Below are 25,551 nucleotides of genomic sequence, written 5' to 3'. Positions count from 1 at the left end.
GAACATTGTATATTTCCCTCATCGCTGAAACATGCACTGGTCACACCTATCCTCAAAAATCCTTCCCTTGATCCTTCCTCCCTATCCAACTATCATCCTATTTCCCTCCTCCCTCTTGCCTCAAAGCTTCTCGAAAAACTAGTATATGCATGCCTATCCCATTTCCTTACGTTAAACTCCCTTCTTGACCCACTGCAATCTGGATTTTGTCCCCATCACTCCACAGAGACAGCTATTGTTAAAGTTACCAACGACCTACTTACAGCAAAATCAAAAGGCCAATTCTCTCTGCTTATCCTCCTTGATCTCTCTGCAGCCTTTCACACTGTTGTCCACCCTCTTTTGCTCTAAACCCTCAAATCCTTCGTCATCTGTGACACAGCCCTTTCGTGGCTCTCTTCCTACCTGTCAAACCGTACCTTTAGTGTAGCCTTCTCTGGGGCCTCCTCTGCCCCGTCACCACTTTCTGTCAGTGTACCACAGAGCTCTGTCCTCGGTCCCCTTCTCTTCTCAATCTACACATCGTCACTAGGTTCCCTAATAAGGTCCCACGGTTTCCAATATCATTTGTATGCCAATGACACTCAAATCTACTTCTTTGCACCAGACCTATCTCCTTCCTTGCTAACCCGTGTCACTAACTGTCTTTCTCACATCTCTTCCTGGATGTCCTCTCACTACCTCAAGCTAAATCTCTCCAAAACTGAGCTACTCATTTTCCCCCTTCTTCCAAAATCTCCACCCCAATGTCTCTATAACTGTTGACAACTCAATCATTACCCCTACCCCGCATGCCTGATGTCTCGGGGTCACATTTGATCTTTCTTTCACTCCTCACATTCAGTCCTTGGCTAAAGTCTGCCACTTCCACCTTAAAAACATCTCTAAAATTAGACACTTCCTTACACAAGACACAACTAAGATTTTAATCCACTCTCTCATTCATTCCCGCCTTGATTACTGCAACTCTGTCCTCTCTGGTCCCCCCACCTGCCGCCTAGCTCCTTTACAATCCATAATGAATGCCTCTGCCAGACTCATCTTCCTTACACGTCGCTCTTCATCTGCTGCACCTCTCTGCCAATCCCTTAACTGGCTTCCTCTTGCCTCTAGGATCAAACACAAAATTCTCACTCTGACATACAAAGCCCTCAACTGCACTGCTCCCCCTATATCTCAGACCTTGTCTCCAGATACTCTTCCTCCCGTCCCCTTCGCTCTGCTCATGACCTCCTACTCTCCTCCTCTCTGGTTACCTCATCGCACTCCCGTTTACAGGACTTCTCCAGACTGGCTCCCATCGTGTGGAACTCTCTGCCTCGCCCCACAAGACTCTCCCCTAGTTTTGAAAGCTTCAAGCGCTCCCTAAAGACTCTACTTTTCAGGGATGCATACAACCTATGCTAACCTTACTTTATACCAGTTCCACTCTTCCATTGCTATCCCCTGAACCCCCTTAGCATGTAAGCCTAAGAGTCCAGGTGTTTGTAGATCACCTTCTTAAGAGCTGGCTGACTACAACAGTGCAACTCTTGGCAGGGCCCTCTACCCATTTGATCCCTATAATTGTTTTGTTGTACTCCCCCTTTGTTTATAGCGCTGTGGAATCTGTCGGTGTTCTACAAATAACCGATAATAATAATAATAACAACATTGGTCAGACCTCTTAATATCAGACAAGTGTTGTCTGACTCTCTCCCTTACTTCTCATGAGGTGCATCCAATGTACTGCTTCTTGTGCACCAAAAAAGGTAAATAACATTCTTAGATCTGCAATTAACGCATTCTTTTAAAGTGTATTGTTTTCCTGTCACTGATGATTCAAATGTGTCAGTCATGTCGCCAAAACCACAAGGGATGCATTGTTTATACCCACACTTATGCATACCTTTAACTTCCAACCATGAGCTTTGGGGTTTCTTTGTCCTTAACTCACTAGGAGACAAGATATTGCCAATTGAGATCCCTCCTTTATATGAGAAGGAACAACCTTCTTCTACAATGTGTTGTAAGCCATCATCTGCAGATAACTTTGGGCAATGCTTCCGTACTATGTTACATATTTCATAGTAGTCAGATGAAAATTGCGGTTGTGCTTATTTTCTTCTGTGAATGATTTATCAACTAGAAGTTCTTTTCTTTATAAATTGTCAACTTCTCTCTTTGCTCTGAAAATAGTTTTCCTGTCATAACCTCTATTCAATAGTCTGTTAACCAGATCTTCACTCTGTTTCTCATAATCTTTATGCTGACTGCAGTTACATTTTATTCTAATAATTTGCCCCTTGGCTATAGAAAAAGGAACCTGTTTTGGGTGATTACTTTTCCCATGTAGAAGGGTGTTACCCGCAATAGGTTTCCTATAAATAGTAGATTCTACTGTATTAGCTTCTTGGTTAAACATTAGAGTAATATCCAATTAGCTTATTTTTTTGGTTGTTAAAATCATAGGTAAATCTTAGACCTAGCAGGATATCATTGAGATACAAAATTAAGTCACTCATTAATCTGCTGTCACCGGACCAAACAAACAATAGGTCATCGATAAAACGATGATAAGTCCGTATATATTCTGTGAAAGGATTTCTTTCTCCATAAGTATATGACTCCCACCAACCCATGGTTAAATTTTGCCCCCATTGCTGTGCCACGGATTTGAAGGTAGAAATCTTCATTAAATTTGAAGAAATTGTGTGTCAGCAGAAAATGATTGACCTCCATAAGGTAGTCAATGAAATCTGTAGTAAAGTCAGTATAGTTAGTGAGAAAATATTTGACTGCTCTCAAACCTACTTGGTGGGGTATTGTAGAATAGAGTGAGACCACGTCAATCGTTAGCCAACAATCGAGATGGTTACATTTAAAATTGTCAAAAATTTGTAGGACATGCTTAGTATCCCTCAAGTAACTTGGTAATTGAAGAACCAGTGTTTTAAGGATACTATCCAACCATTCCGACAACATTTCACATAGAGAGCCAATGCCAGAGACTATTGGTCGCCCTTTCACTTCTATTAGGGACTTATGGACCTTTGGCAAAATATGAAAAATGGGAATGGTTGGTTGTTTCACATGTAGGTAATCAAAAGTGTCTTTATCTATGTGGCCCTTAGAGAGACCTTACTCTAAAAGTGTCAGGTTTTTTTCCCTGCTTTGTTTGCCATGTGCTGCTGGCAGCCATTTAGCTCACCTCTCCTGCTGACTCTGGTGCATACTGTGTGATGCTGCTCATTTCCTGCACTTCCTTTTATGGCCAGACTGGTGTACATCATCAGTGTGAAACAGGATGCAGTCTCAGAATTGTGATGTCATCACTTATTATTTAAAGGGCCTCTGTTCAGTATGCTTTGCCCTTGCATTGTCTCAGACCTGTTTGTGAGAGCTCCTGTGTATTGCCTGGATGTCTGACGTCCCTCCTGGTTCCTGATCCCTGGCTTGTTCCTGACTTTGCTGTTCTCCTTGTTCCTGATTCTGGCTTGTCTAACTACTCGCTTTAGCTCCTGACTCGGCTCGTCTGACTACCAGCTCTGGTTTTGATTCCTGGCTTGTTATTTGTTTTGTGGACTTTTTATAATTTTTTGCTATTAATAAAGGTGTGATTATGTTTGCTCTTTTCGTCTCAGTCTGATTCCTGGCACCCTGACAAAAAGTGACATTAGTTTAATCTTGAAGACATTGGTTGGATTTTGGTTGAGAGAGATGTAACCTTCCCTATCGTCTAGTTGTCTGTGGACTTCTTTGGTGCAAGATTCAATATCCCAGACAACTACACTACCGCCTTTGTCCGCTGATTTTATCACCAGATTTTTGTTCTCCTTCAGGGAATCCAGGGCTATTTTCTCTTCTTTAGAGAGGTTATTTTTAATTCACTTTTTTTTAGTGATAGATTCAAGATCAGCCTCAATTCTTTTTTTGTAATTAACCAATATTTCACCCCGTGAATGAATGGGGTCAAAAATGGACTTAGTTTTGAAGCCAAATTGTGAGTCTATCATACTTGTTTTTTTGCTTCTATTTCAAGCTCAGATAGTCTCTGAAGGTCTCTCAATTCTGAAAAATCAAATACATTTTTAGATGTTGTGTGTTTAATTGCTCTGTTTGGTGGTTGTCCTGATTAAAAGAAAAATGTTTTCTTAGTGTTAACTGTCTGATAAATCTATTTACGTCAACAAGGGTCTGAAAAAGGTTGAACCTTTTGGTGGGTACAAACCCCAAACCATAACTCAATATTTTATTTTCTGTATCATTAAGAATATAGTCAGTTAGATTAATGACATTAGTGGTTGGAGACTGATCCTGAACAGTTCCTACTGGTATCTGTTTTGCCCCCTGCCTCGTCTCAGGGGATAACAAGTCTGATTGGGTCTTATACCGTTACCTCTTCCTGCCCCCCCTCTTCCTCCTCTTTTTGTGGGATTCCCTGGGGGTAGCTGAAAAACCTGGTCCATTCTATCTGCTCTAATGTTTGATTATCTTTCCCTTCATCATTAGAGGGGGTAGTTAGTGAATATTTTCAGTTACTTTTAGTGGACTCTGTTTCCTGTGTAGTAGCTTTATTAAAAGCCACAATTTTTTTGGCATATGTAGGTTTCAAAATATGTTTTAGGGGGCCTGTTTTTTGGTTTATTTCAGTATGGATAGAGGAACTGCTTTCACTTTCTGACTGTGTGTCTTCACCTGAATCAGTCTCAAAACTAGCGTTACTGTCACAACCTTTATTTTTGTTGAAATGTCTTCTATTACTGCAATCCCTTGATCTACCTCTATTCTTTCTCTGCCAGATATAGACTTTCCCTGAGTTATAGTCTGCCTGGTCTCTCATGTATTTGTCATGTTTTGTCTGTGTAAGTTCTTTCTTTAACTGTGCAATAGTTTCTTTTAACATACCATCATATTGTTTGTATTTGGTTTCTAAAGTATACATATCAAGTTCAGTTTGCAAAACAGTAATTTGTTCTCTTAACGTTTAACAATTGACTATCTTTCAATTCAATGATATAAGACATCAACTTAAAGGAACACTCAGACAATGAGTTGTTCCAACGATCTATAAAGTCCTTGTCTTCAACCATAAAGGTTGGACATTTTCTTATGCGTAACCTTCTTGGTATTATGCTCAATTTGATGTATCTTTGTAAAGTCCATTTATCCCATTTTAGCTTAAGTTCTTTTATCATGAGATTTTCAATTTGTTGGAATTTGTCACCCAAGGGGTTAATAAGATTTATTTATTTCAAATTCCTGTTCCAACTGATCGAGATTTTCAATTGATGTCAGAGAGTAATAATTTTCCTGTTGTATCTTACTGTTATAATGATCCATTTTTTAGCAAAAGTTAAAGTTAAAATGCACAATGGAATGTTCAATATACTGGTAAAGCTGAAATTATTTAAGGGTATGGTAATACAACAGTCACTGCTTTAGACATAGAAAATGATGTTAAATATGTTAGATATATGAGTGGATAATGGAGCATGACCCACTCCAAAGACAATGAGTAGTAGTAGTGAATGTTCAAATCACAAAAAGTTCAGTAACTCCCGGTTAGTGCACAAGGCTGTTGGCTAACAAGCTCCCAGATGCTTGAAAAAAGTTCCAAATATATTTACAATAGCTTAACAGCCAGCTCATAACACAGAGTGGTAGAAAGGTGGTGAAATCACAGGATAAATACAAACAGCAAATACAAGGATCAGCGGGTGTCCTAGATCTAACAGGGTTAGTAAGCCAGAGCAAGCGAGCAGGATGTTAGAGGTTCCCCCTTCAATGAAGCAAGTGGTAATACTTTTCCCCACAGATGTTACATACATATACAATTTTAGACATGTATATGTATGTATCTCAATGTTAAAGCCCTTTGTCTGCTTTTTTTCCTAGCACCTGATACCTCATATATTTGAGCCCTTATACCTTTTGTGTGCAATATTTTTTTGAATAATTAGATGGTGTTATTATGAGTGTAACTGTACTTTGTAATTTTTTTTTTATGTGTTTTGTAAAACAGGTAACCAGAACTTTTAGGTTGTTAACTTCAATTGCTCTCAAATAATCCCACACTCTCAAACAGCCGAGATAAACCCCTTTTCGATCACGTGCAACAGTTAACTTCTTTACATTTGTTCCAGACAAAGCAAATTTACATGCACTCTATGTACCGAATACATCCACCAGGGTGCTACAAAGGCATATCCAAAAGTCAGGCCAAAGATGAGCATAAAAAATGTAAGCATAGCCTTTATAGTGCCACTTGTAATCTGGCACATAACACAGTACATACCATTCTATATTATTTGTAAAAAAATATATATATATATATATATTTTCACTCATTTTTTTCACATCCTCACAAGTGATAATTAAAATTTTCTGTGCAGTATTTTTGGATTTTATTTATCCAATCATTAGATAGCAGAATGTATATTGTCAAAAGTATATTAACTATTAATTTCAATAAAACATATGAACTATGCAACTGATTTTAATAGTTTAATCTGCAAACTATATTTAGAAAATGCTCTGATACTATATTTTACACGATTATACTGTCAAATTCATATGCAGGGTTTATGTATTTTAAAGTACATATTTATACCTCCCAACATTTTGAAATTCAAAAGAGGGACCCCCGCGGGGGCAAAAGTGTGATTTGTGGTGGAAAGGAGTAGGGATGGGGAGCAGGGATAGGTGTCCGTGACTAGCCCTTGCAGTGTCAGCCACAACCTTAGTATATATTTTCTTTCTGATTAAATAATAGAAATAAAAACAATATCTAGTGTGAATAAAATTAGTGGATTGTCAAGAGACTACTAGCGATATTGGGTGATAAGTTATGGAATAAATAAAGCCTGAGTGAAATACTGGATGTGTATCTTCATCTGTATAATAACACCCAGCTCTATACAAAGACACAGTAGTGACACTGGCACTTGTATAGCCAGACAAGGGCTGGTTATAGGGTCAGTGGTATCTGCATCAGTATAATAACACCCAGCACTATATAATGACACAGTAGTGACACTGGGACATGGGTATAGCCAGAGGACGGCTGGTTATAGAATCAGTGGTATCTGCATCAGTATAATAACACCCAGCACTATATAATGACACAGTAGTGACACTGACACGTGTATAGCCAGAGGAGGGCTTATTGTAGGATCAGTGAGGGCTTATTGTAGGATCAGTGGTATCTGCATCAGTATAATAACACCCAGCACTATATAATGATACAGTAGTGGCACTGGCTCATGGGTATAACCAGAGGAGGGCTGGTCATAGGATCATAGGATCAGTGGTATCTGCATCAGTATACTAACTATTTTGATAAAATAATGTTTCTTCTTAAAGCAACGATGAGTCCACGGATCATCTTCATTATTCACTTCCTGGTCAGCAGGAAGAGGCAAAGAGCACCACAGCAGAGCTGTTAAATAGCTCCTCCCTTCCCTCCCACTCCTGTCATTCTCTTTGCCTACGTTAGTGATAGGAAGCAGGTAAAGTGAGGTGTTAGTTTACATTCTTCAATCAAGAGTTTTTTGTTTTCTGAGTAGTGCCAGAGATTGTTCTGGGGTGTAGCCTAGTCCATATCAGTCTCTACAGTAGAGCTCTGGTGGCTTTAGAGCTATGGGAACTGGTGGGACATAATTCTCACTGCACCTCCCATTTTCAGCTGCCCCATATCCTTCAGCCTGAGATTATTACTGACTCAGCATTGCTTATCTCTCAGGCCAATGTGAGGGAGAGGACCTCTCAAGCTTGGGAACTGCCCTACTGCCAGGCAGTGTTTGAGGTAAGTGCTGCCTTTTTCTGGGATCTAAGGAGTCTCAGTGTTTGTTTCATTAGCACTACGGTACATAAGGGGTTAATGGTAAACCTTACTTATGTGGGGTCAGTTTCAGACTTTCAGAAAAGAAGTCTTACTTGGGCAGTGATTAGGTGCAGGCACTGGGGCTGGAGTTATGTTGCTAAGTTTATTTTCATTAAAATGGAGGGCTCTGGTGGTTTCACTTTAGTTTTTTTCCTGAGAGGGAAGCAGAGACTTGCAGCACGCCCACGAAGAGGCCTCTTTTGGAGCCTTTGCTTGTAGCACTATTTCCAAGCAGTTGCAGGTCTTCAGATGTGCTGTACTGGGGTTTATCTGGGCTAGAGCAGCATGTAGAACACTTTTCATGCGCTTTTAGCACAGATGCGGTCCTAGTTCGGTTTTTCTGGCAGGTTGCAGTAACGGATCGTTTCTACAAGGGATCCGGTAGCATTGGTTAAGGTAGGAACACCTCAGCAGGTTGCTGTGGTGCAGAGGTTTAATTACTGCTTACATTTTCTAACCATTTTGTAACTACAGCAAAATTAGCAGTTTGTCAAGAGAAAGAAAAAACGTTTAAATTTAAAGAGACAGTAACGTTTTTTGATAATTTTATTTTATTGTTATTCCCAGTATTTTTTCTGCTCAATACCAATATTGTGAAAAAATGGACCAAGATGAGGTGCAAGCTGTTACATGTGCTTTATGTCTTGATGCAAATTTGGAACCACCAATCCCTTGCTGTCCTACATGTATTGAAAGGACTGTGAATTTTAGGGATAAAATTTTCGCTGAGCCAATCTCCTTTTAGACAGATGTTGTCCAAGAGTCCTCTGATGAGGGTCAATTTCTGCAGCAACTTTCTTTCCAAGTGTCCCAAAAATTGCACGTCTACTGTAGTTCCTTCTGGAATTTCACTACAGGACATAGCTTCTCTTATGTCTACTACTATCTCTGATGCTCTGTCTGCCTTTCCAATGTTGCAGGGCCATCACAAGAGAAAGTCAATTTCTGCAGTTAGCAAGGTTTCTGATGCTGTGGTAGCTATCTCAGAAGTCTCTTCTCCCAGATCTGAGGAAGAGGTTCCTGCTCTGGCATCTGAAGGAGAAATCTCAGTTTCGTTGGAGGTGTTACCTTTGACCGACTCAGAAGTGGTATCTTTCAGGTTTAAACTGGAACATCTTCTTCTCTTACTTAGAGAGGTGTTAATTACCCTAGATGATAGTGACTCCACAGTGATGGTTGTCCCCCCAAAGTCTAGCAAATTAGACAGATATTATGCGGTACCTTCCTTTACAGATATTTTTCCAGTTCCTAAGAAGGCCTCTGAAATTATTAATAGAGAATGGGAGAGACCTGGTATTCCTTTCTCTCCTTCTCCTATTTTCAAGAAGTTTCCTATAGCTAAGAGAACTACTATCCCTATAGAGGATAGCTGTGCTTTTATAAATCCGATGGACAAAAAATTAGAGGGTCTACTCACGAAAATGTATGTTCACCAGGGTATGCAGTGGCAACCGGCGGTCTGTATAACTACCCTCACGAGTGCGGCAGCCTACTGGTTTGATGCTCTGGCTGATGCCCTCAGGCGAGAAACTCCCTTGGACAAGATCCAGGACAGGATAAAGGCTCTTAAGCTAGCTAATGCCTTTATCTCGGATGCCACCCTTCAAGTTATTAAGTTGTGGGCCAAAATTTCAAGCTTCTCTATCTTGGCTCGCAGAGCCTTATGGCTGAAACCTTGGTCTGCGGGCGTTTCATCTACGTCAAAGCTTCTAGCTGTCCCTTACAAGGGGAAGACCCTGTTTGGTCCTGAGTTGAAAGAGATTATTTCTGACATTACGGGAGGTAAGGGTCACCTTCTCCCTCAGGACAAAAAGATTAGGCAGAAAGGAAGACAAAGTAATTTTCATTCCTTTCGCAACTTTAAGGGATTCTCTTCCTCTTCTCCCTCAACTAAGCAGGAACAAGCTAAATCTAATTGGGGACCCGCCCAATCTTGGAATCAGGGTAAGCAATCCAAGAAGGCGGCCAATGACTCCAAGACAGCATAAAGGTTTTGCCCCCGATGTGGGACAAATGGATCTGGTAGGGGGCAGACTTTCTTTTTTCATTCAAGCCTGGGTTTGAGATGTTCAGGATCCCTGGGCAATAGAAATAGTGTCTCAGGGATACAAGCTGGAGTTAAAAATTTGTCCTCCCAGGGGCAGGTTTCTAATTTCAAGGTTATCTGCAGACCAGACAAAAAGAGAGGCGTTCTTACATTGTGTAGAAGACCTCTTGGCTCTGGGAGTGATCGTTCCCATTCCACCTCAAGATCAAGGTATGGAATTATATTCCAATCTGTTTGTGGTTCCCAAGAAGGAAGGAACCTTCAGACCAATTCTAGACCTCAAGAGTCTAAACAAGTTTCTCAGAGTGCCATCCTTCACGATGGAAACTATTTGTTCCATCCTTCCCTTGATTCAGGAGGGTCAGTTTATGACAACAGTAGATTTAAAGGACACGTACCTGCATGTTCCCATTCACAGGGATCATCACAGGTTCTTAAGGTTTGCCTTTCCAGACAAGCATTTTCAGTTTGTGGCTCTTCCTTTCGGTCTTGCCACGGCTCCCTGAATCTTCACAAAGATTCTGGGGTCTCTTCTTGTAGTGCTTCGTTCAAGAGGCATTGCGGTGGTGCCGTATCTGGATGATATCCTAGTTCAGGCGCCGTCCTTTCAGCTAGAAAAATCACACACGGACCTGGTAGTGGCTTTCCTAAGGTCACACGAGTGGAAGGTGAATCTAGAAAAGAGCTCTTTAGTTCCTCATACAAGAGTGTCCTTTCTAGGGACCATCATAGACTCTCTGTCTATGAAGATTTTTCTGACAGAAGTCAGGAAATTAAAGATTGTCTATACTTTTCAAGCTCTGCAATCTTCTCCTCGTCCTTCTGTGGCCCAGTGCATGGAGTTAATAGGTCTGATGGTAGCGACAATGGACATCGTCCTGTTTGCTTGCTTTCATCTCAGAGCTCTGCAGTTGGACATGCTCAAACAATGTAACAGAGCTTATTTGGACTTGTTCCCTTGACTTCTATTGGCACAGGAGACAAGGGAGTCTCATCTTTGGTGGTTGTCTCTAGATCATCTCTCCCAGGGAACATGTTTTCTCAGACCATCCTGGGAGATTGTGACAACAGATGCCAGCCTTCAGAGGTGGGGAGCAGTTTGGGGCTTCCTAAGGGCTCAGGGGATATGGTCTCAGACAGAGTCTCTTTTGCCCATAAACATTCTGGAATTGAGAGCGATCTACTATGCTCTCCTGACCTGGCCTCAGCTAGCTTCGGTTCAGTTTATCAGGTTCCAGATGGACAACATAATGTCAGTGGCCTACATCAATCATCAGGGAGGAACAAGGAGTTCCTTGGCGATGACAGAGGTTTTCAAAATAATTCAGTGGGCGGAGGCCCATTCTTGTTGTCTGTCAGCAATCCACATCCCAGGGGTGGACAACTGGGAGGCGGATTTTCTGAGCAGACAGACCTTTCATCTGGGGGAGTGGGAACTTCATCCAGACGTGTTCTCCAGTATGATCCTCAAATGGGGTCAGCCGGAGTTGGATCTCATGGCATCCAGGCAGAATGCCAAACTTCCCAGGTACGGGTCGAGATCCAGAGATCCTCAGGTGGAGCTGTTAGATGCTCTGGCGGCCCCTTCGTCCTTCAATCTAACATTTCTGTTTCCTCAGTTTGCTCTCCTTCCGCGAGTGATTGCCCGGATCAAACAGGAAAGGGCTTCAGTGATTCTCATAGCACCGGCCTGGCCTCGCAGGATCTGGTATGCAGACCTGGTGGAGATGTTGTCTCTACCTCTTTGGAGGCTTCCGCTTCTAAAGGACTCTCTGATTCAGGGACCCTTCCATCATCCAAATCTAGATTCTCTGAAGCTGAAGCTTGGAGATTGAACGGTTGATTCTAGCCAAGCAAGGTTTTTCTAACTGAGTCATAGACACTTTGATTCAGGCTCGTAAGCCTGCCACTAGAAAGATTTATCACAAGATTTGGCAAAAATACCTTTATTGGTGTGAATCCAAGGGCTACTCCTGGAGTAGAGTTAGGATTCCTAGGATTTTATCTTTTCTCCATAAAGAATTGGAGAAAGGATTATCTACAATTTCTTTAAAGGGTCAAATTTCAGCATTATCTATCCTGTTACACAAGCGTCTAGCTGATGTCCCTGATTTTCAGTCTTTTTGTCAGGTCTTAACCAGAATTAGGCCTGTGTTTAGACCAGTTCTCAAGGTTCTTCAAGGGGTTCCATTTGAACCTATGCATTCCTTAGATATCAAGCTGTTATCTTGGAAGATTTTATTTTTGGTAGCGATTTCTTCTGCTCGTAGAGTGTCTGAGCTTTCAGTATTACAATGTGAGCCCCCTTACCTTATTTTTCTTGTGGATAAGGTTGTCTTATGTATGAAATTTGGATTTCTTCCCAAGGTTGTTTCTGATCGGAACATTAATCAGGAAATTGTTGTACCTTCCTTGTGTCCTAATCCTTATTCTAAGGAGGAGAGGCTCTTAAATGATTTGGATATAGTTTGTGCTTTAAAGTTTTATTTACAGGCGACTAAAGACTTTCGCCAGTTTTCCTCTTTGTTTGTGCTATTTTCAGGCAAACGTTGGGAGCAGAAAGCTACAGCTGTTTCTCTTTCTTTTTGGCTGAAGAGTATTATATGTTTGGACTACGAAACTGCTGGACAGCAGCCTCCTGAGAGGATTATGGCTCATTCCACTCGGGCTGTTGCTTCCTCATGGGCATTCAAAAATGAAGCTTCTGTGGAACACATTTGCAAGGCTGCAACTTGGTCTTCTCTTCACACTGTTACAAAATTTTACAATTTTGATACTTTTGCCTCGGCTGAAGCGGCTTTTGGGAGATAGGTTCTTCATGCAGTGGTGCCTTCCGTTTAGGTATCCTGTCTTGTCCCTCCTGTATCATCCGTGTACTCTAGCTTGGGTATTTGATCCCATAAGTAATGAAGATGATCCATGGACTCATTGTGTCTTTAAGAAGAAAAGAAAATTTTTGCTTAATAAATGTATTTCTTCTTAGACACGATGAGTCCACGGCCCACCCTGTCATTTTTAGACAGGATGTTTTATATTGTAAACTTCAGTCACCTCTGCACCTTGGCTTTTCTTTTCTCTTCCTAACTTCGGTCGAATGACTGGAGTGGGAGAGAAGGGAGGAGCTATTTAACAGCTCTGTTGTGGTGCTCTTTGCCTCTTCCTGCTGACCAGGAAGTGAATATCCCATAAGTAATGAAGATGATCCGTGGACTCATCGTGTCTAAGAAGAAATAAATTTCTTAGGTAAGCATAAATTTTCTTTTTTAATTTCAAATGTACCTTGGTGTCCTTCACTAAGGTCTGTACTTTGGAAAATGTCCGCCACAGCCTTTGTCTCTGTGCATGTCCCTGATGGGGAGTGGCTTAAAATATCATAAGAATGATGTAATATAAATTAAATTCTAAATAAAAAAAAACCATTATCTACATATAAAAGATATCCTGTAAATCCTGTGTCATAAATATATTTATTTAAATACTCTTAGCAGTTTAAGCCTCACTGAGACTGGAAGCCGCTAAGTCCATAAATCCTGACACACCCAGCAACACACACTACACGGCGTACACACTGTCTCAAATACACAACACACACATACTACAGAGCATGCAAATAAACATGTGCATACACGCAGCATAAACAGAAATGCAGATGCACAGCATACACACGTACACACAGTCTTAAATATACAGCAGCATGCAAACACACATTGCAGAGGATACAAATCAGCATGCACAATCAGCATACACATATATGTGCAGACACACAACATGTACAGTACACAGCATAAAATTATACATGCAGACACACAACATACACACTACACAGCAAACACGCTATACACACACTACACAGTATTCCCATGCAGACAGAAAACATACACATATGCAGACACACAACATACACAATTCCTCAAGGGTAGCACACACAGCACAATTTTAGAAACTCTGCATTTGTGCATATCAATCAAAATTTATTACTGTTATTATTTTTTTTCACACAAAGAAATCCTTAGCCCGTTTTTTATCCATCTTACACACTTTTACACGTTGTGCAAGCAGAAGGATTATTTGTGACTGGATCTCTGTGAGTAGTCACTGCCTTATTATGTTGGCCACAGACCCTCGGTACACCTGCACTGTTGTGTGAATTCAATAAAATACATTATCCCCGTGTTCTGCCAAAGTGGTTCCCCCATTGACACTTGCGACTCTGCAATTTCCCGGCTCTCAGCCTCAGTGCAAGCGAGTGAAGCTAAGGCCAAGTAGCAGGTAGTACTGCTCTACTCAGTGGCAGTTTATAATCAAGAGAGGACGCCTTTGAATGTGAAGCGCAATGGTAAAATCTAATCCTGCTGATTGAGCCAGAGCAGCCTCCCTGCAAAACCTAAGTTCTGTACCTGAGCTCAGACACGCACAGTCCATAAGGGTTTCCGCACCCATCTGCGATCACTTATGACAAAAACTTGTTACTGGAGCCACGTGCAGACTCACTCCAGGGATATTATTGGTTGCAAACACAACGTGACTGACGTAATGGTAAGCAAGACCCAATAGGAAGTTTTTTTCCCCAACAACAGTGCAGCAGATTGGGGGCCAGGAGCAGTGTGGGACAGACAGCACTCTTACCGGGACAGACTTCCTCAATTTGGGACTGTCCAGCAAAAATCGGGTGCTATGCATATATGTTTTCAAATATAATTATTTACAGCAATTTCTGGCTAAGGTAATTTTGATAAATAGCAAAGTTAGTGTGTCAATTAAACCTGGTAAAATTACCAATACCACACCAGTCGGTTACGGTAATACCTCCATCTACCCCCTTAACAAATATCTGCCTTTCCAAGCAGTCAGCCGAGTAGGCCTTCTTAAGTTTCAAATACCTTGTTGCCCTCTCACTGGATATCAAGCTGACTTACGGGGTATATCCATACTCTTTATGGGCTGAGAAATTACTCAGCATGCATTCCATGCAGCCTCCCAGTCGTTGTCTTCGTCCAGTATGGTGTTCTGTCGATAACTCCTATTCATCGAGAACTCCAATATGACCTAACTTCCGGCTGCAGACTACACAAATTGCGTCCAAGATTATTCATCTGAAAAGAGGCGTACCCTTGGGGAGAACTCATCAAATTCTCCAATAAAAGCCATTGCGCATGCGTATTTTTTTATGAGGCAAAAAAAACAGACCATTGAGAAGAACTTATCGAGTGCTACAAGAACTGCTGTTGCGCAATAGCTTTACCCTCAGGCCGAGATAAGTTTTAAGAAATAAACAATAAATTATAATAAATATTATGTGTACTCAGCGTTTTCAAAGCTAAATATCGTGACAAGCTAAAACTTATCTCGGCCTGAGGGTAATGCTATTGAGCAACAGACGGGCCCGGTGTTTACACGTAATGCGCGCATGCGCAACAGCAGTTCTTGTAGCACTCGATAAGTTCTTCTCAAGGGTCTGGTTTTTTTTGCCTCATAAAAAAATACGCATGTATCTCTTAACCAATCAGGTAGAGAACAGATCTTTTTAAATCTTGTGTTAGGTGTAGCACCTTAGGCTATGATTACGGTGCATTGGCGAAACATGTAAGCCGTTTGGTTCTACGCCCTTTGTGCTATGATTTTTTTAACTTTCTGTGCTTGTAAAGTTTGTTCAATAAAAGTTTATTTTTTACTTTTCTACTAGTGGGACTGCTGCCTTTTTTTTTCCTAAGGTCCTTTTGAGCCAATAAACTATAAACATGTCAGGTAGCTCAAAAATGAAGGTAGAATTTTACATTAGCATAACAATATTTTTTTCCAGTTTATTACTAGTTCATAAGGTTACCACCGGGCTGGTAGTCTATTGGCATACTGACCAATATTTTTAAGGTTCAGGTCAATGTAGATAATAAAAAAAAAATATATAAATAAAGGCCATGTTATGGTGAAGCTTCTAAGTGAGTTAAAATCTAATTATAAACATATAGGGCCAGATTACGAGTGGAGCGCTAACAGTTACATGCGTTCGAAAAGTAGTTTATCGTGCCTGTTATCACGTGTCGGGTATAGCACTTGCATTACAAGTTGAAAGTAAACACGATCACAGGTGTGCAGTTGAAGTTAACGCTCGTCGGGATAGCGCATCCTCAGAGCATTGGTTGAAGGGACACTAAACCCAAAAAAAATTATTTCATGATTCAGATAGAGCATACAATTTTAAGCAACTTTATAATTTATTCCTTTTATCAATTTTTCTTCATTCTCTTGATATCTTTATTTGAAAAAGAAGGCATCTATGCTAAGGAGCCAGCCAACTTTTGGTTCAGGGCCGGTGCAGCACTTGCTTATTATTGGTGGTGTCCAATCAGCAAGGATAACCCAGGTTGTGAACCAAAAATGGGCCAGCTTCTAAACTTACATTCTTGCTTCTTAAATAAAGATAGCAAGAGAATGAAGAAGATTTGATAATAGGAGTAAATTAGAAAGTTGCTTAAAATTGCATGTTCTATGTGAATCATGAAAGAAAAAATTTGGGTTCAGTGTCCCTTTAACTGTTTTACAAAACAAAAAAGTGTCATAAAACGCATGAAAACTACATAATAAAGTACAGTTACACTCATAATAACCCTATCTAATAAAAATTATTAAAAACAAAAATTGCACAAAAAAAGTTAAGGGCTCAAAGATATGAGGCCTCAGGTGTTAGAAAAAAAAAGGCAGACAAAGGGCTTTAACATAGATACATACATATCTAAATATGTATATGCATGTGTGTGTATATATGTGGATATATGTATTTACAGACATATATAAACACATATGTGCACATATATAGAGATATATAGTGTAATAGTGGATTGGAACCCTTTGGTGTCAAGTAGATGAAAACATGTAAAATCATATTTATGCAATATTCATATTTAATAGTGTTATACTGTAAATAGTTGACATTCCAGTGTTCTGCACTAAACAGAAAATGTTCTATATATTTATAAATATATATATATTCCTATATATATATTTATAGCTCTATACCTATATATAATCATGTGTATATATATAAATATATATATATATATATATATCTTGTACCAAAATATCATTAGATATATGTATAAATATGTATTTATGAATAAATAGAATTTATTCTGCTATGTGAAGAACATTGGAATGTGAAATATTCATATTTTCATGTCAGGTTAGCACATTTGAGATATATGATTGGGATTGTGCATGAGTAGGGTGTTTTTTTCCACTTTTTTTGCTCCGTTAACTTCTATGGGGGAGTACGTTAACGTGCCCACATTATTCAAAGTTTGGCTTTTTGCTCATATCGTGTTAGTGCGCCAGCAATAATGTTTTACTTTTAACTTGTAATACGAGCAGAACCCAACGTACAAAAAACTTACTTCTAGTTGAGTAAGCGTGCGAGCCATATCGTTAAATACCGCTCCACTTGTAATGTAGCCGATAATCATTTTAATTTAATCCTGTCCGCAATAGTGTCTGAGATATACTATAAAATTGTTTATGCAAATGTGTGTTAATTAGCCAGTCAGTACTGTTTTCATGAGAGAGGTGGCGCCCTACTTATGCAATATGTTATATACATTACATGTGTCATTATAAGGAAGAATTTAGAGATGCAGAAAGCTATGTAGGTTACATTCTACTCATACTGCAATGTAATCATGTTCTACCCTGTAATATAAAACAACTGTTCCTTAGATATATTTAATAACCCAATGCTGCTGCTTCACAAAACCAGTGGCAAACTAATGGTCTAGAACCAGCCTGTACAACCTATGGTCTGCTGCCCAGAACCCACCAACAGTATTTATCCTGTCCTCAAAACCCAACATGTTACACAGAGGGATGACTTGAATTAGGTGTCCTCCCCCTCCTCTCTGTCAGCCTGACTACCATATTTTACAGCAGCCAGACACAGCTCTCTATCCATGTGCTGTGCTAGGCAGAAGTCAGGCAGAGGGGCTTGAAGTGGTTATCTAGCAAATAAAAAAGTATTAAAGCAAACAACGTGTATATGAAATAAGGATTTAGTCCAAGGTATAGGATCAATGATGAGGCTGTTACTGGTAAATCAAATCTGTATAATCCACAGCCATGACCTCCAAATCAAACAGGAAAAACACTATAGTAAATTTTGTTAGGGGAGAGAGGAAAAACAGCATGTACACAGTTGGTACTCTTTCTAGAGCTATAATTTAGCTCTTAGGATATAGGCGTCGGGTTTAAAGCCCCACGGGTGCCCAGACATACACAGAAATTCCAGGAGATGCTTAAAATATTTATTATTAAAAAGGACATAAAAACAGACTGATAATCACAGGGACAGATCAAATCATAGAAAAAAACATTAGCTCACAGTTCACACACCATATATTGCATGTAAAGTGCGGATAACAATAAGGCAACAAAAGCTGTTACGCTATAAATGTCTAGCCCTTATATATAAAGGTATTGCTGGGACAAGCATCTGATCTGTGGTCTGTTTGGGCATACAGCTGCTTAAAAAGCTTTCGTGGGGGGCATGGATCTGTCCTGAGGACTGATGAATACAGCATGCAGCCTACAAAAAGGTGGATGTCGGTTCAAGCATTTGAGCGTAGCTGCCGTTTCAGGTACATATATCTCACATGATGTGTTATTGTGTTTACATCTGGCATAAAGGGGCGTCAGGACAGATCTGACCTGAGGTTTAATGAGCTTATCTTAATAGAATGTGTGTTACTGACAAGTGTAATCTAGAGGTCCTACATGTAAGACAAATCCCATCATGGATTTGTGTTATCTTTTTATCAGTCAGGCAGGTGATGAAGCAGTGTGTTTTATTAAATAAACATCCATCTATGGTTAGTGTTCTGAATGCAGGTGCAGATGGAAATGCTTTTTAGACATTATGGACGGTTATACAAAAGCACAGCATTCTCTCACATTTTTATATTACGTTTCATTCATCCAGACCCTGCATCATCTCATCGTTGTCAGATCGCCAAGATAACATTTCAGTCTCTGTGTGTGAGTCAGCTAATAAATTGTCTTGCACAGTTCAGATCACCCAAATAAAGAACACAGCAGTCTGCTAATAAAATAGATAACCATATAGATTTAGACTTCCAGTTAAATAAAAAATAATTCAAGAATAAAATTCAGCTTAAAAAGAGGCAGGATACTTAACAGAAGCAGACATGGAGAAACCAATACAAAGATTACAAAGGACACGTATAAGCTGCCAAAGTATAATGGATAAATGATACATGATGGGTACAAATTTTTAATTTGATCTGAGATTTCTTTGTTAGAGGGACTTTTATAGAGTGACTCACAATTAAAAGTGTTTGGAAAATTATTTTTTGGATTAAAAGATTATCAAATTAATCTTGGTATCTTTCTATTAACATTTAATGATTAAAGATTTAATGACACAGATTGTATCAGATTGCCAGAATACACTAATTTTACAGTCATATTGTATCACACCAGCAGGTGGGTGTCATGAGCATATACAAAAAAAATATAAAATATACCCCATTTGAACAACAATGCTCAAATTTAGATATTTAAACAGTTCGTTAGTGATGATCTGGATCATATCCCTAAGAATATTAGAAACATTAAAAGTAACCTATATGCTAATAAGAGAAGAGCTATAGATAGCTTGAGAAATGACAAGTCCCTTGTCATTAGGCAAGCTGATAAAGGAGGTGGTGTTGTCCTGCAGAATCTGGAAGACTATCTTTTGGAGGCCCGAAACATACTTTTTGATACATCTTACTATATTCGACTGAATCATGATCCCACAACACAATATAAAGTTATCTTGAAAGATCTTGTTGATTATGCTTTTAAGGAAGGCATAATATATAAAAAAGAGAAATATTTCTTGGTTCCTAATGAACCTAATTATGCATTCTACTATCACGTACCTAAATTACATAAGAAGCTGAATTGTCCTCCTGGTCGGCCCATAATTGCGGGCATAGGAAGTCTCACTGATAATGTGTCTTCCTATGTTGACCACTTTTTGCAAAAGTATGTTTTAGGCCTTGAATCCTATATCCGGGATTCTTCTGATCTGATTAAGAAATTGGAATTACTGACCATCACCCCTTATCTATTATGGATCACTTGTGATGTCCAGGCGCTGTACTCAAATATATCCCATCATTTGGTATTTCAGCGATATCTGAATATTTACAAGGGGATCTTTATCTTCCCAATAACCAATGTGAGTTTATTTTACAGCTTATATAATTCATTTTGAGGCACAATTATTTTTTGTTCCAGGATGAGTCAAGGGTACCGCCATGGGTGCCAGGTTCGCCCCGAGTTATGCCAACTTGTTCATGGGCTCTTTTGAACAGCATTACATCTATGACAAGGCATATGGGGTGAACCTGGTATTCTATGGGCGGTATATTGACGATCTGATTTTTGTTTGGAAAGGGGACCTGGACTGTGCTAACTCTTTTGTGGAGCATCTTAACCTTAACGACAGGGGACTTGTTTTTACCAGTTCTATACACCATGAGACTATTGTCTTTTTGGATCTTGAACTACTCAAATTTGTGAATGGGAAGGTGACTAATACTACTTACTTTAAGACAGTGGATTGTAACAGCTATCTTTACTTTACAAGTCACCACTATTATCCTTGGAAACGTAATGTACCTTATGGCCAATTCAAACGGATTCGCCGTAATTGTAGTACTTTGGCTGATTATGAAACCCAAAGCCTTATTCTTAAGGAACGGTTTAATGAAAAACATTATCCTTCTCACATTATAGATAATGGTTACACAAGAGCAAAATCTGATAATAGAGATGATTATTTCAAATCTAATAAGGACACTACCACTGGATCTAATATTACAGAGAACCATGCTTTATTTATTACTCAATTTAATTGTAATCATAATTTAATTAGACAAATTATTACTAAACATTGGGGCATTCTAACAAACGATCCTAATTTGGGTAACCTAATAGGGACCAAACACAAAATAGTTTTTAAAAAAGCGCCTAGTCTAAAGACAATTCTGGCCCCCAGTAAGATCGTAAAACATAAATAGTCCAGTGGTCCCACTCCAATTCGGTCAGGAGTGTCTCCTTTGGGGTCTTTTAGATGTGGAGCCAGGAGATGTAAACTTTGCGCTAACATTGCACACAAACAAAAGATATTCAAATCTAATGTGACTGGACAACAATTTTCTATTATTGGACACATATCCTTTGCCTCACATTATGTTGTATATCTGCTTTCATGTGTCTGTGGGATCCAGTATGTTGATAGGACCTGTAGGAGACTTAGTACTATATGGTCCAAGCACCAACGGAACATGAAAAAGAATTTTAAAAATCACAGTGTCTCCAGACATTGTAACCATCAACATGGTGGAAACTCTGACTGTTTTTCAATCATTCCGGTCGAATTTGTCCCTAATTTTCACCTCTATAACAGGTTATCTAGACTTATGCAGAGGGAGACCTACTGGATACATACTCTTAAGAGCCTCCATCTGGCTGGCCTGAATCTAAATATAGACCTGGCTGCCTTCCACTAACTTTGATCAGGGATGGCATGTGGGTTTCCCTCTGCCTAAGACATGATCCTGTTGAATGTCCCTTAATTTCTAATATTGTTAGTATTATAACCAATTGCGCGTTGATTTGTTTTTGGTCTGGTGACTCTACTGTATATGTGTATTTTGTATACCATGTATTTCAGGGTGACTTTTTCCTGCTTTATTTGTCCCCACTAGGGCCCTTATGGTGCTGTAAGGTCACTTATTGACCTGCAGTTGCTAAGAGATTTATTTTTATATAAGTACGACCATTGAATTATGTTTTCATTGGGGGTTACTTGACTTTATATTCAATATCTAGAATTTTTGCTTATGATTATACATCTATATGCCCAGCTAATACCTTTTTGAGTATATTTACCATTTTAGGGATATCTCACTAGTTGATTACAGGCCCACTGGCACGAGATTTAGGGTCTCTCCCTTTGGCCCGATACTGATTTGTATACCCCCCACACAAGGTCCGCATATGCACTGAGAGGTTTCTCCGATTATCATTGATAGGTGTAGACGAATATATGATTATAAGAATGTGCAGCTTATCATAGGTCCGATGAATGTGATCTTCTTTTTACTTGTAGTTGATGTATATGCCGATATTACTTACTGTTTTTATTTAATATATGTCTATTTTGCTGGCGAGATCATTGCACACCCGTGTTGGAGTCAGTAAATCTATCATCTGTAAGTTGATGTGCGACCCATCGTGATTGTGCGTTGATGTCGACTATCGTGGTTTGGTATGGTCACACAACCCCCTTGACTAGCTTCATTATTGTATCAATGTGTTATATTCCAAATACAAACACTGTTACATTTACGGGGATTGTATTTACTATTTTTTATATATTAGATTATGCTGTAACATATATTGTGAATGTGTTATGTTACCTACTAGTTTTTATACAAGTATTTATATGTACCTATGCCTTTTATTATATCTGATTACCGTATATAAGTTGTTGTTAATGCTATTGAGACACGGTTTCCATTATCACTAATTATTATGATGTTTTGTACTATGTGATATTATGTATCTATCCCAACCTAGGGGCCGTCCCTTCACACATCTCTATACCAGTTATTGGATGAGACTTTTTTGGGTTACTTTAGCCCCGCCCAAGGGAGGTGTGAGTCGTTACTGCTCCTTGATTGGATAGCGTAGGGTATTTAATGAGTAAAAGGTGTGAGATGATTACAGCCTGATAAAACAGCTTTGTAGGAGCTGAGAAACCCGTTGCTGTGTGTTTTTAGACTTTTAATAAATTGTCTTTTTACTATACACACCTACTCTGTGACTTTTTGTTACTACCCTACTGCATGAAGTATCCTTGCTCTACTCCTTGGAGTTTGTGTACCCTTACCGGTACTCCTAGCGGAACACCATCAGTGCTAAACCGGAGGATTGTGGATTCCTTGGAGTGGTTGTTCTCCCGTGACGACATCAGTGACGTATCTGATGTTCCAGCGTGTCTGTCGGGTGACTCATTATAGTCCTGAACGGCTGTGTCTGGCACCCTGGCTATGCCACTGCTCCTGTGAGTAGATCCGCTTTAAGGGGGAGGTACTCTCTCCTTTGATGTTCTGTCATTCTAGACGATATTGTCCTATGGTGGCACCTCCCTTTTTCTTTTTCTTACAAGAAATTTCATCACAAAATAAATCAGGTGTGTTGCATACATTTTGTCAAGGGCAAAAAGGCACAGAAATTATTTGTCTACTATTAACTGTCTCTGTATTTGAACCCACAATTGTGTAATGAGATAATGTTGACTGTATAATTATATGATAATATAATACTCAATATTCATGTGAGGCCTAGAAACCTTTTCGAAAATATAGGCTGGTAATTAAGTCCATAAAACTAAACAGTTGTACAGTATATTACAGATTCTACACATTTTTTAAAATTTTAACATTAATCAAGGCCGAATTTAGAGGCCGAAACGTGTTTGTTCTTTAATATAGCTGTGTGGTTTGCCCCTGGCAATTGAAGCTGATTTCTGATGTTATTGGCCAAGAAACAAGGGGGTATATCTGCATTCTTTTTAATATTGTGGTGGTTATTAGGCAGGATACCTGCTTTTTATTTATTTAATATACATAGAATAAAGGTTAAGTTTTAAACCTATATTTATCCTCAATAGAGGAAGAATGCTAGAAAACCCTTTATCTTTTCCCCAATTCCTTTTCTTCTTTTTTGGGGGTATTGTTGCTAATGGTTATTTCTTAAGGGTAGCACCGGTCCTGTCTTTTAGGGAGGGGCCATATTTCCTCTATCTCATTATATCATAGTGCCAGTTGTATACTCTTGTGTTAGATTCTACAAATGGTACAGAATTTTGCTTGGTCCTGCAAGTTATATGTCATATGTATAGTGACCACCATACTACAGCAGAACTGTTCGGCACACTACACTTTATAATTACTCATTTATGGTAGACTACATAAGTCAAATAGTCATATTACATGTTTCCATCTAGATTAAGTTTATGATCCAGCAGCAAATCTCATGCTTTGAGGTTTTTTTTTTACAGCTTAGTTTTATGTTTGATGATATTAAATTTCTGAATGAAAATGTTGGTGTTCAGTGTCCTATTATGACAAATGTAAGTGCATATTTATGAAGTCTCCTAGCATGTCTGAATAAAACTGAAACATTTCACTAATAGCCTTTTATCCATGTGTATATTTAGGTGGAAGAAGGCTGGTGGGAAGGAGTTCTTAATGGAAAGACTGGCATGTTCCCTTCTAACTTCATTAAGGAAATGACAAGCGAAACTGATATTGGAGGAAATTTTGAAGAACACCAAATAAAGCAAGGTACGGATATCTTTTTATAAATGTAAAATTTCAGTAAACCATATTTCAGTGGAATAACTTAATAGAACCAGTTTTAATTTTTCATTACAAGTGACTTTATTTTTATACAAGTTTAGCAAACTCAATGACCACTGTAAGCAGAGACTTTATATCTGGTGCTATTGTCCTAAATTGTCCTATTGGCCTTACTCTGTCTTTATTGTTATACCTCCTTACCTGCTTCCTTATAATGTGGTGTTGGATTACTGCTTAATTCTATCATACTTGTCCTACTCTTTATTCCGATACAAAAATCTCTGTTATTCAGGTGGTGCCAACTTCTCTCAGCCTTGTGCTGCTTTCTTAATAGCAGTTAATCTGAGCTCTTCATGTTCTGGTGAAACCTCTTCTCCCTCATTATGTTTTCCTTATTAGCGGTCATGCTAAGCAGCTTAATAGTATGGTGAATACTCTCTACTCCAACATTATGATGTTGTCATATTACTTTGTCTTGCTGGTCATCCCAACTTTGCTGCCATATTTTCTTATAGGCGCCATGCTGAGCTACTCTCATGGTTAAACCCCTCTACTCTCTCATTATGGTATTTCTATATTACTTTGTGTTCCTGGTTTTCCCAACCTATGGCCAATCCGATACCATTATCACCACTCATTCTTGTATTCCTTCCTTACTGATATGCAAACCCCCACTAGTTTTACAAAAGCTCACATATATTGCCTATAAGTATTAACCTAACGCTCCCTGGGAGAAAGTCAAACAAGCACAATTCTTAGATGTAGTTTACAGCAAAAGCAACAAAATAAATAATGAATATATATTGCAATAATGGTTCACTTGTAATAATGAAACATTTTATACATTGTGAAAATGTCAAGTTTGTTGTCCTCCCTCATTCTCTTGTTGCTACTTATAATACTGGTTGTGATGAGCAACTATCAATATGGTGCAAACCCTGTACTTTTACATTATGGTGTTACTGTTGTTCTGGTTATGACAACTTGCTATTATTTATATACTTCCTCCCTCCCACAATCTGATACCAGTTCCTGCCTTAATCTCTTACAATGGCCATGGTTTTCCAGTTCCTGTTTGTGGTTTTGGTTGTGCAGAAATGCTCCCATATCCTGGAGCTGCTTTCCTCTCATGCTGCTCATGCTCCCAAACACTACCATTTTGTTGCACTCTCTGTATTGTCAGTACTGGTCCTCTTGTGTCATCCTGTGTATGCTGC

The 25,551-nt window shown here is 39.1% G+C and overlaps 1 protein-coding gene across 2 annotated transcripts in view; it reads left to right on the top strand.

The window, feature by feature from the left end:
• SH3KBP1 (SH3 domain containing kinase binding protein 1) overlaps positions 1 to 25,551 on the top strand; it is a 950,191-nt gene that overhangs the window by 552,458 nt on the left and 372,182 nt on the right. For both annotated transcript variants that reach the window (XM_053706396.1, XM_053706397.1), the window contains one exon: positions 24,193 to 24,319. In XM_053706396.1, the coding sequence (XP_053562371.1) occupies positions 24,193 to 24,319 (127 nt within the window). The remainder of the gene's footprint in view (positions 1 to 24,192; positions 24,320 to 25,551) is intronic.

Source organism: Bombina bombina, chromosome 3 (assembly GCF_027579735.1).
Source record: "Bombina bombina isolate aBomBom1 chromosome 3, aBomBom1.pri, whole genome shotgun sequence".
In the NCBI taxonomy this organism is placed as follows: Eukaryota; Metazoa; Chordata; class Amphibia; order Anura; family Bombinatoridae; genus Bombina; species Bombina bombina.
This window is presented reverse-complemented; position numbering and strand designations above follow the sequence as displayed.